The sequence below is a fragment of the Haemaphysalis longicornis genome, unplaced genomic scaffold (genome assembly GCF_048455015.1).
Source record: "Haemaphysalis longicornis isolate Haplotype H1 unplaced genomic scaffold, Haemaphysalis longicornis Haplotype H1 scaffold_1, whole genome shotgun sequence".
NCBI classification, from domain to species: Eukaryota; Metazoa; Arthropoda; class Arachnida; order Ixodida; family Ixodidae; genus Haemaphysalis; species Haemaphysalis longicornis.
Genome location: NW_027526203.1, coordinates 179,306,525 through 179,324,103, shown reverse-complemented (window position 1 = coordinate 179,324,103; position 17,579 = coordinate 179,306,525). Strand labels below are relative to the sequence as shown.

At 48.7% G+C, this 17,579-nt stretch overlaps 1 protein-coding gene across 3 annotated transcripts in view; it reads left to right on the top strand.

Annotated features, from left to right (window-relative positions):
• The first annotated feature begins 4,428 nt into the window (after positions 1–4,428).
• Positions 4,429–17,579, top strand: part of LOC144139792 (organic cation transporter protein-like) — an 87,652-nt gene continuing 74,501 nt past the window's right edge. For 2 of the 3 annotated variants that reach the window (XM_077672054.1, XM_077672051.1), the window contains exons 1-2: positions 4,471–4,604; positions 9,977–10,389. In XM_077672054.1, the coding sequence (XP_077528180.1) occupies positions 9,997–10,389 (393 nt within the window). In that variant the 5' untranslated portion in view covers positions 4,471–4,604; positions 9,977–9,996. Of the gene's footprint in view, positions 4,605–9,976; positions 10,390–17,579 lie in introns of all 3 variants that reach the window. The other variant, XM_077672059.1, reaches the window with a different exon arrangement.

The following is a 17,579-nucleotide window of genomic DNA, read 5'->3' as shown; positions in this document are numbered from 1 at the left end:
AGGCTCGATAGTCCACGCAAAACCGCACGGAACCATCCTTCTTGCAGACCAAAACCACGGGGCAAGACCACGGGCTGGAAGACGGCCGAATGATGTTTCGTTCCAGCATGTCCGCTACATTTTCTTCGATGACTTTTCGTTCGGACGATGACACACGGTATGGGCGACGGCGGACGATGTGGGTCCCATCCGTCTCGATCCGATGCGCTGTCACAGACGTCTGCCCCAGCTTGCTAGAAAGGCAGTCAAATGTGTCCCTGTGTTTTTCCAGGAGCTGAAGTAGCTGGTTTGTTTCGCTTTCTGAGAGATCTTTGCTGATGGTAGCCTTAAGTGTGGAAATATTTGGCTCAGATTTTGCAGGCGTTGGGACGGAAGAGACTGAGCACAGGGGAACTAATGAGAGCGTATCGTCAGGCATAACAGAAGCGATAGTAGTGCCCGCGGGGAGCAATATGGATTCGGAAGTGGTGTTGGTAGCCAGAAGGTTGGCTGATCCATGTGCGAAGCGGACAAGGCATGTCGGGATGACGACACCTTTTGGCAGAAAACGTGGAGAGGGAACTATAAGCACGTCTCCGTCACTGATTTGGTTTGAGCAGATAGAAAACAGCGTCTCGCGGCGGGGATTTAAAACACAATCTCCACTCGCTGTGAGCTGTAGCTGCGATACTTCAGAAATGCCGCTGAGCTGCTCTGTATCCGTGAGTTGAATTTCAGGGTGATCACACGAAATGACGGCGGATGCGGATGAGAGAAAATCCCAACCCAAAATAAGATGATGAGCACAGGGGGACAACACCGCACACTGAACATGATGCCGAAGGGAACCAACAAGAATCCGCACTGCGCATTGTCCGGATGGCTTAATCACGCTGCTTTTCGCTCCATGTAAAAAAAGGTCCCGTGTAGGGTGTTCGTACCTTGCGTAGACGAGCACACAATTCCGCACTTATCACTGAAACGCTCGCACCAGTGTCAATAAGGGCATCGAGGCAAACACCTTACACCAAAACAGACAGCAAGTTCGACGGACGCTCTGGAGGACTTGTAAGCTTCGCAGGAGATGCAGTTTTCCCTCCCAAAACTGCATTAACTAGTTTTCCTGGCGGTGGTCGGCGATGTAAGACGCAGGACGAAGAGGGGAAACTGAACGGCGACCTGCTGAAGGCGAGCGGGGTCGTGGCGCACGGGAGCTGCGAGGAACGTCGTCAATCTGAGGCGGAGTCGGGGAGCGGCGTGGAGGCGACGGGTGCGCACGCCGTCGGTAGCCGTAGTAGTTCGGGGTTACGCTGTCAATCTCATAGGCAGCATAGCCACGTCGTTCATCCCGTTGGCGGCGTCGACAAAAGCGGGAGATGTGACCTCAAATGCCGCAATAGTAACACACGGACCGGTTGGAGAAGGCATCCTGACTTGTTGGAAAGTAGGGCTTTGGGTTCGGCGCGTGGGGCATGGCCGCAGCATAGCCAGGCGAAGGGTGGGTCATGATCGGGGACAACGGCAGAGGTGTCCGGCCAGCGACATCCGAGTGGGACGGTGTTGATGGGGCAACTGGCTGGACAGGCGGCATAGCAGAGGCATAGCCGCAAGCTCCTCTTTAACCATCTCGCGAAGGCCAGGAGTCGTAGCGGATTGGCGAACACCGTGCGCAAAATGAGAGATGTTGCCGTACACTTCTTGGCGAACTATAGCTCGAATCATCGCACGAAGGCCTTCGTTCCCAAGATGATGGGTAGACGCCGTGTCACGTGGGAGGCGGATCGATTGAATATCGTCGATACGCTGACAGGTGGATGTTACATCTGGTACGGTGGAAAGGTTCTGCAGGACAAGTGCGTTGAAAGCGAACTCGCCGATCCCTTTGAGAATGTGGCGAACACGGTCGGACTCCGGCATATCTTTGTCGACGTGGCGACACAGCGCTAGAACATCCTCGGTGTATGAGGTGTATGTCTCATTAGCTTATTGCACGCGAACGTCCAGTTTCCTCCTCGCGTTGTCACTCCGCGCTTTAGGGGAGCCAAAAATCTTTTGCAACTCTGTGGTGCAGCCAGCCCAGTCGGTAAATTCATGTTTGTGGTTTAAATACCACGTCTCGGCAATCTGCTTCAGAGAGAAGCCAACGTTGAACAATCCCACCTATTGAACTGGCTAACACGTTTGTAGCTGTCCAGCCACTCCTCCACGTCTTCGCCCCGAAGACCAGCGAACTCGGGCGGGTCGCGCTGGGGGAGTGGTGACGATGCATTGCAGAGGCGCGGAGACTGCGCCACTCGGAGTGTCTTGCGTCATGGACATTGGTCTTGAGGGCAAGCGGCGACCGGAACGGAGCTCCAAGGGTGTGGAAGGAGAGGTACAGCTCGGGATCGAGTTGCAACTCCACCACTTGTGAGGCCGTAGATAGAAGGTGACGGGACCGTTGATTTCGCAGCTCCTTTATTCCGAGGTGTCAGGCGGGGAAGAAGCAAGATGGCGACTAAGCGTCCCTGCTGATGATGATTAGCCGAAGACGAGGTTGTGCCGGTGATGATGGGTATGTACAGCAGTGCGGTAGCTGCAAGCTACTGGTGATGATGATAAATACCGATGGGGACAAATATCTCCTAGCATTATATATATATATATATATATATACGTTGTAGACTGCCGGCATTTCTTTCTGTATATATATATATATATATATATATATATATATATATATATATATATATATATATATATATATATATATATATATATACATAAAGAAATGCCGGTAGTCTACAACGCCAAAGAAGGCATAGGGGAATGGTTAGACTATTTTTTTACCGTTAATGACGTTACAATATATTTTTTATTATTAATTATGTGAGAAAGAAAGAGAGAAAAACACGCTTCCAGAGTTGGGACCGAACCCACGCCTTTCGATTAGATCTCGAATGCCAAATTGGTAAGGCATTCCAGATCTAATCGAAAGGCGTGGGTTCGGTCCCCACTCTGGGCGCGTGTTTTTCTTTCTTTCTTTCTCACATAATTAATAATAAAAAATATATTGTAACGTCATTAACGGTACAAAAATAGTCTAACCATTCCCCTATGCCTTCTTTGGCGTTGTAGACTGCCGGCATCTCTTTCTGTATTTCCAAACGAGCCCCTCATTTCCCCCCATATATATATATATATATATATATATATATATATATATATATATATATATATATATATATATATATATATATATATATATGTATATATATATGGCGAATCAGAATAGGACATGAGGGGCTCATTGAAAATATGACAGAAATAAGGATTGGCAGTCAAGAAAACCTCGGAAAGCAAAGGGGAGGACATGGTAGGTCATTGAAACAGATAAAGAATTTGGAAAGAAAGAAAGTCGGGAAAAAATGCCCGCCAGGTGGGATCCGAACCCACGACCTCCAGAATACCGGTCTGGTGGGATAACCACTACGCTACCGGCGCGGCTATTTTTCCCCTCCACATTCTGGGGTATTTATGTCAATGTAATTTTTTCCTGTTCTTGGGGGTGGTAGCCAGCGCCACTCTGACTTCTCGGGGTGAAGGGGACCTTCTTTTTTTTAACCCCCGGGCCGTGGCTCGAGTGTCTACGACATGTCGAGAGTGGTGGACCAGCGTTGAACCCTCTTAAGCTTCCTATGGCATCAAGACTGCCAGAACAGAGGCCCTCGCTATGCATGTAGCGAATCAGAATAGGAAATGAGGGGCTCGTTGAAAATAAGACAGAAATAAGGATTGGCACTCAAGAAAACCTCGGAAAGCAAAGGGGAGGACATGGTAGGTCATTGAAACAGATAAAGAATTTGGAAAGAAAGAAAGTGTAGAAAAAATGCCCGCCAGGTGGGATCCGAACCCACGACCTCCAGAATACCGGTGTGGTGCGATAACCACTACGCTACCGGCGCGGCTATTTTTCCCCTCCACTTTCTGGGGTATTTATGTCAATGTAATTTTTTCCTGTGCTTGGGGGTGGTAGCCAGCGCCACTCTGACTTCTCGGGGTGAAGGGGACCTTCTTTTTTTTAACGAAGAAGGATGACCAGCAAAGCAGGGCGCAGTGCAAGGGGGGCACCAAACAAAACAAGTTTGTAGTTCGCCGCGGAAGAAAAATTCGTCCTGGTCCAGGCCAAATTTTCCACCGGCTGCGAAGTTTCCGAGAAAGCTGTGTAGCTTTCCCTTGGAGCCGTAAGGCTGAATTTCAGGTGCATGTCAAATTTTCCATTCGGAGAAAATGACTCTCTCTGGGGGTTTCTCCTATATACACACGCACGGGCAGAAATACGCACACACATGCACACGCACGTATATGTGGACGCACACCACACCAGCGAACTCCCTTTCACTCTCCTTTTCTTTCTTCCTTCCATTTCCCATCGGATATGCAAACGCATGGGGCGGCATATGTTGTTGAAACAGTGTCGTCACTATTAACACACAGCTGCGCCCCTGAATTCGCTAGCAGCTGTTGCTGCTTTGATGGCGAGTGTGTTCTCGATCTACTACGCATTTGCGGTGCCACTGTATACGACTGGAATAGCACCGCATATTACACTTGGAGGCTCGAACTCTGTGACAACACGAAAAACGGTAAGCCACCGGGAAGATAGTGGTTGTGACCCGACCCGCACTTTGGGAATTTTTTCCTCCGGGGAATGCGTGAAGAGATTACATTGCTGGAGAAATGTGTATTTAACTCTGGTCGTCGCTGTTGTTTACCGCGGTGAAAATTTCTTGAGAAGGGGGGGGGGGGGGGGGACAATTTCAGTACCATAATGACTGCCTTTACATGCAACGCATTCTTTGGCTAGGGATAATTGCTCCCTATTCCCTGACAGGCATCCACAGAGAGACAAGGATACGTACAAGAAAGCTATCCTGTAGTCCGAACCTTGAGGATTGTGGGAAACTGCCTCGCAATAATAGTAACGTTTACTTAACCCCTGTAAATCATTTTTACAGCAAAGCACTATACCTCTAAACCCCAACGGTTTCATCCCCGCGGCCGAAAACGCCAAGGCGCCAAGGACTCAGACGCAAAGCGCATGCATCAGACTAATCAGACATACATCATCGAGATCAGAATCAATCCGAACATACGCACTTCGGGAGATTAGCCAAAATTGTCCAAAAAAAGATGCCACCGTTCCTCGTAATCGTGGCAAATCTTGCCCGGCACGGGAAAGACACTTTATAGCGTACGTCCCTACAAGCTGATGTTCAATGATTATCACTTCTAAAAAATGAAAGAAGTTCAAACTTAAAGCAACAATGATGGAGTAAATGTCGTCGCGGCAGCGAAGAAGTAGCAAACCGGCTGCAATCACGGACTTCAACCTTCTTGATGGTCGTGAAGGTTGCGTAGAGCTTCGCTACTTTCAAGCCTTGCGCGTTAGTGTGAGCTTCCTTAATTTTTTTTATTACAGCAAAGCTTTACCCAATACTCCCTTACGGCTTCATCTCCGTGGGCAAGAACGCCCAGGCACCAAGGCCCAAGACGCCGAGCGCATGCGTCGGCCAAATCAGGCATAGAGCATAGAGTTCTTAATTCGCTTAAGGAAACCACAAAACAAGCATCGAAACCGCATTATGGATGATAAGGCGCGTGTGAACAATGGGACCCCCTCACCATGTGTTCCTCATAAAGAGTGTTTGCAGAATATCTTTGACGCCTAGGCAGGACTAGTGTCACTAAATAGAGCAGTTCTTGTCCAAGATGCCGAGCCCATGCGACAGGCTAGTCAGGACCTAGCATTTGCCGCGAGAGAAGCCAAGCGTAGTGTCGGTATAAGGCATCAGAGTACCGCCACTGAGGAACGTCAGCAGCGGCGACCATTTTGTTGTTTATCAGTGTTGCATGATTACCGCATCTATGGCCTCGTCGTTAACTTCGACCGAGTCGTTTGTTAACAACACTACCGAAGATGCAGCAAGAGGTCATCTTTGGACAAACTTCTGCTTCTTAAATACTGTTATCTTTGATTCGCATTCGGAACGACGTTAATTGCGCACAGCCGCAGAGCAGGGAGGACAAGCTAAGCCTACCGCAATTGACCGACTAAAATGCATAACAACGAAATGGCGGGCCCATGAACCGTCGCAGTGTAAACAAATGTCAAGTAATGCGAACTTACCAATGATGATGGCGGCGGCACGGAACCATAGGAGAAAAAAGTGCCGCTATATAGTGACACTAGCCGAGCGCAAGCGACAGGCCCGCCAAGACGACGAGAAATATTTCATACCCCCCTCTATCGCAATTTGTAGTGATTTACAAAAGCTTTTCTGGGCATCTACATTCTCACGGCCGGATGGCGACCAATATTGTTTCCTGGTGCACCATTTACAGGAAAATCGGCGGTAGAAGGCTCGGTGTAAGAGCCTGATAGTGTGCCACACAGTGCAAAGTCAGTGAAACGGCAAAACGATTCTTCGCTAAAGTACCACGCAGTGTTGCCCCTAGCGGTGTCCGAGTAGTCATTCAGAAAAGTGTATTGACTGAAACTACTCTTATTGGTTCTGAGACACAAGCTTGCCTTCTTTCATATGCACATTCCTGGGTCCACTACTAACAGTTATCGTTCTCTAGGTAGTTCACCCAGCTTTGGTCAGTTGTACTGATTGATTGATGGATTGATTGATCGAATGATCGATTGATTGGTTGATCGATTGGTCTATCGATCGTATAATTAATCAATAAATAATTAATAATTAATCGGTTGATTGATTGATTGATTGATTGATTGATTGATTGATTGATTGATTGATTGATTGATTGATTGATTGATTGATTGATTGATTGATTGATTGATTGATTGATTGATTGATTGATTGATCGATCACCACGCCGAAGTTGCAACTGGGCTTTGAGGCGCGTCATAGAGGAGGACTACGGGTTAATTTGGATCACCTGTGGATATTTAACGTACGCCGAAATCGCAACAGACTGGAGCCCTAGAACGCACGTTCTAAGGCTCCCGCACGTTCTAGGGCATGTTCCCTAGAACGCACGTTCTAGGGCTAAGAAGCACAACGCCCTAGTCACTGTGCCACCGCGGCAGGTTCGTTTGGGTAAAGGTGAAAGGTGGTTTTGTAGACAGCAAACCTTTCACCAATGTGTATATCGCACTCGAAAAAGTTTTGCAACCTACAATAAGCATTCTGGCCTGTTTTCCTGAGCTTTAGGGCCACCTGTTAGAGGAAAGAGCTCCTGGCAGTGCCTCTACCAGCTTCCACTTGGAATGTATTAAATCTTGACTGGTGTTCTTCTGGCCGATGGTTCTCTGTAAAAGCATTAAATCCACCCTTCAGTAAAAACTCCAACATCAGCGTTGCCCAGCGTATCACATCGAGCGGCTGTGGCGCTTCCTAAGCGCCCATTGGCGGGGGCGCATTCCATATTGGGGTTGTTTAAAAAACAAAAGAAAGTAAACGCGCCCATTGGAAGCGAACGCGGGCAAGCGTGGGCCTGACGTTTCTATTTGTGGGGACGTGTCACCTAGCTGCAAATTAAAACCAAAGAAGCGCGGCGTTTAATTGGACACTCCTTGGCGTGGGTATGCGCCTGCCGGAAGTTAGTCCCAAGTTTACGCTACGACCTTCAACGTCGTCATCCGGTACCCGCAGCTTGACCAACAGTTTGATAATACAGTAGTTGAACGTGGCTTGGCATGTCTTTAGGCTTAACGTTACGGCTACTAAACGCTACGCCTAAATATAGGCCTAGCACGGGTGACTGGCCAAGGCTTTTAGCCAGAGTAACCTATAGCAGTAAAGGATGTGAATAAAAAAGATGATGAATATGATGACGAGGAGAAGGTGACGCTTTATTTCAGCATGCACAGCGCCTATACTTGCACTGTCGTCGCTACCTGACCAAGCGGCGCTGCAGTCACCAGTGAGACAGAGACTCTGCATGTTGCACGGCAACAGGGAAAATATGGGCATATTTTTGTTCCGCATTCACAACTGATAAGAAATACGTAGGTTTCCTGGTTATATTTTGCGAAGCAGATTCTTCAGGCTGCAATGGATGGTTTTCTCGTGACTACGAATGTCACACATTATCCCTCTCCGTATTTTTACGATAAAGGCCTTAGATGGCCAGTTGAGTGAAAATACCGGCGTCTTGCGGAGTCTTTGGTAACAGAAAACTTGCGCGTTCAGAGGTGTTCCCTATCACGCAGCGTTGCAAAGCGCCAGCTTAAACACGGATGTAGCGGGAGGGGGTAGTCAACGCCCGTACACGGCAGATGAAGAAAGCGGAAGAACGCAGCCAATTAAACGAGTAAAATGGCGGCAAAATTCACCGCCTTCATCAACTGTCACATTACACGACGGCAGGAACAAAGCGGTGCGCAACGCGTTGGAGACAAATATAAGCTCTTGAGAAGCGTGACAAAGCAAAGCGTATCAAGCGGCAAGATTACAAAGGCCTTCGTCAAGCCCAATGGGCGTTCAATGGGCCATTCATACTTTTGCATTCACAAGCCATGAGAAGTCCTTTAGGTCCCCTCTTTAGTTGTTGTTGATGCTGGTTGGATTTTTGTTACCTTGTTATAGATGCTATACTATACTATTCTCACATTCCAGAACGTTGTAATATGAGCCTTGGGCTCCACTGAAGTTCTCACGTGATGGACTGTGCGCCAAAATTGAGCCGTAAAATCACGCCCTCATTTTGCCAAGCTGCGGTCTGAGTGCGAAATAGCGAGAGCCGCATACGAATAGCTGGTGCAGCAGCCCAAAAACGTCGCAATAAAGAGAGTGCAGCGAACCATATGGGAACGAAGACGCGCTGCGCGAAACAAAAAAACGTGTGTGCTTTTCCGGCTTTACACGTTCGTAGAGAAAGGCCGGATAGAATCTTATTTTCCGTATTTGTGCGTGCCCACACTGCACAGATGTTTATTTACTTATTTAGAAATGTGAAGACCTGTAGTAAAATTACTAGGTGCGAAGATGGTAGGAATATGGATTGCATTTATGTGGCCTTTCGCCTAACACAAGTAAAAAAAACTTTGTGTGTGCGAGACGGAATCACAAATAAGCTTTTTTTGTGTACTGCATTTTTCCGATCTAGCATATCGATATTCATAAGATAGCCCAGTGTTCCGAGAATCAATAGGCCAGAGTGCCGAAAATGAAATGACCCCTTTTACCAGGAGCTAGAAACAATGCACACACTGCTTAATTCTACTATGATGACCTACAGCACAGCAAACTACGCCTGGCCTGCTGATACTCGTTGATATGAGACCGCAAAAAAAGGACCTTTATCGCAAATGGAATGTAGAACTTTGCTAAATTTTTGGTGGTAGTAGTAGTACTAAACATTACTGGGGCCCGAAAAGGGGCATTGAGCTTGCTCTTGTTGGTGCAACTCGACAAGAGGAAGCCTAACTTTTGAGCTGAAGCAAGGAGCTTTAATAATAGGTGACGCTATACGACCACAGCGCACGCCGAATTCGGTCGTGCACAAAGCGCATGGCGTCGCACATTTCACTGCTACAAAAAGCTACGTGAGCGCTGAAAACAACGTTCTTGATACACACGAACTAAGTTTAAAAAAGACTTAAAACGGCTCCCTTTCGAGCCCCAAAAGTTTGATGTAATAGGTACTACAAGAACTTGCCGGGCCATTTATTGAAATAGCTTGTACACTCGCACAGTAATAGCGGAGAGCCCTGAAACTGTTATGGATAAATAAGGCTAGTACCATGCAACTTACAATCAGATCCATTTCGTACTTTGCTTCGAGATGATTTGAATTACAGAAAGTTCCATGAGTAGACAATTCTGTGAACATCACACAGCCCCGTCTGCTCTGGAGGAATCCCTACCTGCCACTTTGTGGTGCCCCTAATTAATCTCCAACTTCGGCAGACCAAACCATACATTTATTAACGGCTGCCGTTTATCACTACACGCATATTCGGTTTTTTTTTCTGTCTCGCCTCCAGCTCTCCCAGGGCAAAGAGAAATGCTCGAAGTCAGCCAGGTCATCGGTCCTCCGGGCTGGTACCACGCTCTTGTTGTGGCGCTTTGTGTCTTGCGCTCCTTTTGCTGCGCCTGGACCGTATTCCTGGGTCCCTTCGTAGTGCCACCAGTACAACACTGGTGCGCAAAGCCACCACTTGAGGCACTGGTCAACTGGACAGCGCAGCAGTGGAGGGGAATGGCTATACCACCATTAACAACGGCTCCCGCGTCCCCGAACCGATCTCTGGGATTGGCGTACGACTCGTGCCATTCGTACTTGCTCCGAGCTGTTCACCCCAACGGCTCCATCGACTTCGACGAGGAAAGCGTGATTCCCTGCGAATCTTGGGCTTTTGACCAGGAATCATCGACGGCTGCTTCTGCAGTTCCAGAGGTCAGTGCATTTGGGAGGCTAGTGCCTTTCATGGGAGTTTAATTTAGCTTCCGTTATTGCTCAGCCCACTTTTTGTTTGACACGATTGCCCATCACCTATTTGAGTATTACTGAATCAATAGCACTACGACTGGCATCGAGCCACAATAAATAACTGTTTGTCTGGGCGTCAATGTAACACGGCGTCAATAGCTCCAATACTTGCGATCCCGGTTAACACAATGTAGTAGCAGGGAGGGTTTCTTTGCGTATTTTAGGCCTATTCATCCAACGAAATGCCAGCAGGCTAGCAACTTACGTTACAAAAGTTAAAATTTTACTACTTTGCCCCGTAATGTCTAAAAAGATTCTATGGAATGTGTGCGACGCGCCGCACAAGTCTCCAACTACATGACTTCATTGTACATTTTGTCAGACAAACATCATGTACACGGCCGCATTTTTGACACAGCGATGGTGCTAGTTAAGAATGTCCATGTCTGTGACCGCATCTGGATGTCCATCGCAAAAGAGAGTTGCTAGCGGGTTGCCGCTCGTCCTTTTATTTTTACCCTAGTACTCACAAGCATAACTTTAAAAAACCCAGATATCAATTTCTCGAACTTCTGTTCATGTCGGTATTCCATATATCGGCTCAAAACAATGTATTTTGTATCTATTCGTCTATAATAATCGTGTATCCGACGTTACCACAGTGTGCACTTGATAAAATTAGAAAGAATAAAAAATACGATTCACCGTCTGAGGCGGCTCAAGCAAATTCTACAGTGTCGTTCAACTACGCGGAATGCTTTTGGAGTGTGATTCGACGATGTTAAAGGTTTTAAAGTAATGCATCCACGCTTGTGGCAGAGCCAATGTTATTTTTTGAACGAAAAATCTTCCCTTGTATTTCAAAGGAGCATATGTTCCGGAGTGCAGTTCTTTTTTTAAGAGTAGCACACACCATTCTCGCTATCGGATCTCTGCAACATGTTTGGCGTGCTGCGTTATCTTTGGTAGCGTAGTTTTTATACCTCAGGAATCAACTCTCCGCCCTTCAGCGATGTCGCCGGTCGCAGGATTGGCCGAATAAGCCTACCAACCCCGCTTAGGATGAACAACTATCGTACATTTCAGTGCAAAATGGCGAGCCGAGCCGTATCCTGCAGCGGTTGAACAACCTCCGTGTCACCGGCAACACTCAAGTTCAGAGCGTTTGCGCTGCTCTTTCGGAGCTCGCCCGGGTCGTCCCTGTGTCGTAAGAGGTGTGTTCACAACAGTCCGACAGTCGACCGACTAGGCACCGTGTCTGGCATCTGTCGGCGCCCATGTCACACCGCGCCGATGCCGTCACGTCGGTGTCTGTACGCAGTGTGAGAACTCCCCATTGGAGCAATGAAGGTCGCATCCCAAATCGTGAAGGCGGTATAGAGCGTGTTACGGACATCAAAAATCAACAACAAAAACACAATCCAACCATTCGGACCTGCACAGTGAGATGCGGTCTTCGCATTACTCTATACCCCCAAGCCAGCAAGACGGACTGGTCGCTGCAAGAAATAACAGGCATATAAATCCGTGGAATACCCCCAATGTCGTACATTGTTATTTACTTACTATTGCAGCATTGCGAGCTGCTTAGTCTAGCAATTATTGAATAACGTTTGTGGAGTAAACTTCTTCCTAGGCCCCACAAATAGCTGATCAGCGCCGTCTGCGTTAGTGAAGGCAGGAAGAGTGATCGCAAATGTCCGGTCTTCCTGCAGACCTTGCAGGTCATCCTGCCGTCGTCAGGGGTGGCTTGATAAAGCGAGGCTTTATTCGCCTCTCTCGCGGCCTCTCGAATGGCTGCTGCTGGCTGGTCCTGTCCAAGCAAAATGTGCCGCTCGTGCGCCGGGGCTCCTCCTCGGGAGCATCCCGAGTTTCTCACACAACCACCAGATGGCGCTCTGATCTCCGCGAGTGTTGTGCGCCTCCAATGTACCTACAGGCAGTCACAAAATAAAACGGACCGTGCCAGCGGTGCGCAAGAACTACAGGTGCGACACCTTCCCGTGCAGCGCCTGCTGTCGAGATGGCTAAGTGCGCATTTATGTCCTTCGCTAGTCCATGCATATCAATTTTCTAGATCTCCGCCGCAGGCCTTTGCTCCTCTCTAAAACAGCACCCGGGAGCGCCTTATTATGCGTCAGGACGAGCGAGCGGCACGATTCCTGGTAGCGTGCGGCATGCGCTGCAGCCGTGCAGCGGTCCCGTTCGCTCCGTGGTGCCTTCATCATGCGCTTCGTGATGGCAGAAGTCTTGTTTGCCGAGTACTTCGAAGCCCCAACATGTAACGCCTTGCATCCGCTTAATTATCGAAGTTAACACATTTAATCGTTATAATACTCTAAATAGGGATAATTGCTCGAAAGAAATTTTCGAACACGTGAGAAGGCAAAAAATAAAAAAAGAATGAACGAAACGGGACAATATACCCCGCATCACAGGACGGAGACAAAAATAGGAAGCTCCAAAAAAACAAACCGAAACAGCAATAAAGCCCTATGATAATCGGATAACCAATTTGTAAAACTCCGCATTTCCACAAACCTGCGTGATTAGCGAAGGTAACATGTTGATTTGTCGTAATAAAGTCAGTGTACATGATTTGCTGAAAGAAAACCGAATCTAAAATTAAGAGAAGCGGCGCAGTAATGCGTAATATTATCTGTCATTTCGGGACGTAATGACCGGCAACCATTCAGTCACATATAAAACGTTATCGTGCTGCAACATCAATCTACCATAGAGCTAACAAAATTATAACAACCCATCTCCTTAGGCACATATTTCAAAACTGCACACGTGGTTGGGCTCATGCCACACGCTGCCTGCCGTTACAAATAATCCTGCCGCTCGCACGGCGCGCCTCACAAGGCGCTCCCTGTTCCTTGGATGTCCAATAGTTCAATGAGGCGCTGCCGCCGAAATAGAGAAAATTGACATGCAGTGACTGACTTGATTTGCAAACGTACCGCACGCTAACTCAGCTATCTCCACACCAGGCGCTGAGGTGCTAGTTGTGGAGCCGATTGTTTTCGCGTGCCGATTGCTTGGTCCGTTGTATTTTGTGGCCGCCAGTACATTCAGGATGTCTACGCGAATGCAGCTGCCACCGATGCGTCCGATAGCCAGACAGAAGACATCTTACAAACTGGGGTACACCATGTCCTCAAACACATCGCCCCCTTGGCCTAACGTGCCCGACCAACAAATCGGTCATACTGATCATGGCACCTCCCTAAATCCGCCTTTTTTTCCAACCCCCAATACGACTGTTTGCGAATGACAACGTCATCCGCCCACACTAACGCGCTGAGAAACTTGGTTTCTTGCTATCCCACACAACAGATATACGCTTCCCACACTCAATCACATAAAGAAATACACAGCTTAAACTATCCACCTCATCAAACACGTCGCCAACCGCCACCACGGCTTAATGGAACTGGACCGACTACGTTTAGTACACAGCTCTTTTGATCAGCTACATACTCGAGCAACCTCCCTACATGCATACCACCCACACTCAAACGCACGTCCTGGATGCCATGCTCCAAAAGCATATCGCGCGGCCCTGCTCCTCTCCCCCTGTCCCCTGGCCCCTACCTATTGCCTAACGTCACTAGCCATCTATAACATCATCCCTAAACTTCTTGAGGCCAATCGCAGAGGCCAACTCGCCACTCTCCACCACACCCACAGGACATTACATGGACAAATTCACAGGGCATCCACCCCTCACAACATCCACTATCCTAATACCTATTCCTCGTGGCATTCGAGCCCTCATTAGCATAAAACCGCTTCCCTGTCCCAGGCACCCTATATTCCATGCCAACGTCCTAGCGAGTCACCACGCAAAACTACACCCTGTGCGTAGATGCAGCCAAATTTCGCAAAAACCGGCCTATGCCCTGCCGGTTGCCGGATCTGACATCAATGCCCCGAAAAAAATGCCACCATCCGCACCTCATGTGCAACTACGGCGGAGGAGACGACCATTTCTCTTGCACTCTCCCAGAGCCTCTCCCCCATCACCATCCTATCAGACTGGTAGCAGGCCATCCGACACTGTACCAAAGGTACTATATCACCTCTAGACCTCAAAAATCTTCTCCAAAGTCCCCGACCGACTGTCACGCGTCCTGACCGGCAAAGAAGAAGGACATGGGAAAGCGAGGCAGGCTTTGCAAAACAAACATTTATCACTAGCACGCACCTATACACCCGAAGCACAGCAAACAGTTCCACACGAACTAATAAACTACCGAACACTCCACAATAAATTATCTACAATGTCAAGACAGATATACCTTCAATATCTGGATGTTTTGATATGAGGGTCCATTAGGCACAAGGCGTACCTATGTCATTGGCGCTTACGTGAGAGTCATAAAGAGCTGTTGCCCCCTTGCTGTCGTAGCGATGTTATGCTACCGACGTACGTGCGACCCGGTTCGTGAAGTTTTCCGTTGGTAATAACTCTGTGTTGTCGTCGTAATGTGTGACTCGATTCCTAGAACGTTGCTCTCGTGGTCTTGTGTCGGCGTCGCCGTTGTGAGACCGTCGTGTCGTAGGACGACGGTGCGATGCCGCTTCCTGAATGCACGCGCCCGTCGCCGCTGGAGCCGCCAAGGCGTGGGTTGGCGCAGCGTCGGGAGACCGGAGCCGAAACGTCGTCGGCCCGCTCCCGTCCAGGCTTGCGTGGCGACGTTGGTGCCCTAGGTAGCGTCACCCCAGGCTTCGCTCTTCGGGAGCCCGATGTCTTCTTCCGCTCCCACCTGGATCTCTTTTTCCTTCTCCTCTTCCATCTTTTTCTCTGGGGTGTCATTGCGGGGTTGACCTCGACTCATGACAATACCCCCCTCTTAAAGAGTTTTTTCTCCAAAAAACTTCTCACCAACCTCCCCCGAGAAGACCAGGAGTCACTAAGTCCACACCCGCTGTTCACTTATCACGCAGTCATTGTTCATCGTCACATTCTTCTGCCTGACATTGTTCACCATCACGCACTCACTGTTCACCATCGGCTTCACCATTGTTCACCATCACTTTTTTATCACCGTGCACTACACTGATGTCGCGCACTATTCCCGTTCTGTTCACACAATGTTCAGTAATGTCCCAACCAACCTACCACCGTCTCTCTCACACCACGTTACTCATACCGTTCGATGACAATAGATCACCCCCATGGACACTTCTCTAAAACACACGGGTATGCTGTTTCGAAACTATCTTCTTTGTAAACACCACTGTACCGACTAATGTACCCCTCTATACATCCCCCAGTGCTTCTCTAACTTACTGTACTACAACCAGTAGTGCACTACAACGCAATAGTTGTCTTCCCAGAAAAGTTGTCGCCATCTTTGAAGCCTACTGTTATGGGAATCCAGTTTCATTTTAACTTTTTTCCGCCGCGTCCATTCAGAACCTTTCGCTACATTGTCACTTAGATTTTCACAATGCGTCCCCATTTCTTCCTCGACATGCCTTCAGCCCGAACACTTGCTAACCGGTACTTTTTGAATGCTATGCATCTGTGCTCTACCCGGAAGACGCCTGGGCCACTTTGCCTCCTCTAGCTTTTCGCTCGTTTGGAAAAGCTGGCCCTTTCGTTCATAGTCATGCTTCCGAACTTGCTTACTCAGTGCTTGCAAGCCTTCTTTGCATTGCATCAATGGCCCGTGCATTGGATACCGGTCAAACGCGTGAAGTCGGTGCTCTTGCATGACTCTAGACAACTCGGTTCCAGGGCGCTGCCCTACTAGGTCATAAAAAGTTGGATAGAAAGGGTCAGCCCATACGGTCAATCGGCTCCTTTAAAAGCACCTGTCTAGATGGCAAAAAGCGGCGGCAATGGAGAAAAAGCGAAACCATGGCCTCCGCGATCATCCCGCGCGCGTTTTGCTCCGGCCGTCTGTCACCCGTTTCCTTAAATTAGGGTGCACTGTCAGAAGATATGGGGAGTCGACTCAAGAGAGCCAACAAACCCCACCGAATCTACAGGGCACAGGTGACAAAGGGGGTGGCCGTCTGATGTGCGGCTTTCGCCGACTAGAGCGGCAAGAATGAGCAAGAGCCTTGAACGAAAAACAGCACAAAGACTTATATTCAGACAGGCAAGTTACAAACACAAGCACGACATAGCGGATCGATAATGACAGACAACTTAGATGGAATTCAAATACAAGAGACAGTCCAATTAGACAAAGTGATACAAACAGGAGCGCTAACAAATGAAGATTACGAATCGGAGCAGTTAACTAAAAGAAAATGAACAGTTCGATGCATATGAGAGACAGAGTCCCAGCATATTCACCGACCGGGCCGGACGATGCACCGCTGTCGGAGGCGAGTCGGCTACCTGGGAAGCGTGGCTTCGCTGTAGGCCAGGCCGTCCGAGTCGATCACGGTCATTCGAGGCCCGGGAGTACGTTGGAGTCCTCCAGGGCGCGGGTCGCCGATGGTGTGATGTACAAACTGGCAGGTGCAGCTGTCAATCACGACGTCCAAACGTAGCTGGCTTGCTTAGGCGCGGCTCCTCCTTTTATAACCGTGCCGGCGCGGAGAAGGAGAGCACACACACAACGCGCCCGCCGCCGTCAGCGAAATAACTTCCCTCTTCTCCATTCTAGAATGATCGACGCTCTTTAGCACTGGCAAGGCCACGCGCACCTCCTCGAAAGTACTGGAAGCTTCGACGAAACCGGAGCGGCGGAGGTTTTTTTGTTGTTGTTTTCTTGCCGGCGAGCCGGCGGGCGATCACGTTACTGCCTCTTCGTTCGCGAAAGTTCCAGCCTTGTCTCGGGGCGAATAGAACCGAGTGTAAGAAGAATTAGGCGCTGTACAATAAAATGAAATATTTATACGGTACTTTTAGACGTCGTACGCTCGAGTTTGTGACACCGTCCCAATCGGCCGGAGAGAGCGTAAGTTGAAAAGGGGTCGAGGCCGCGTCTTCCGCCGCGCCGCGGCGCTCGCCACCTATGCATCAACTATTCCGCGGCAGCTTAGCGCAATAGAGGAAACGCGCGTTTTCCCGCTAGGGGAAGGAGCGGCGCTGCAGTTACTGAAGAGGTCTATTGAGTTTAGCAGCCAGCATTAAAATGACAGGTACAAGACAATAACCAACAAATTTATTATGGTTAACTTAATAT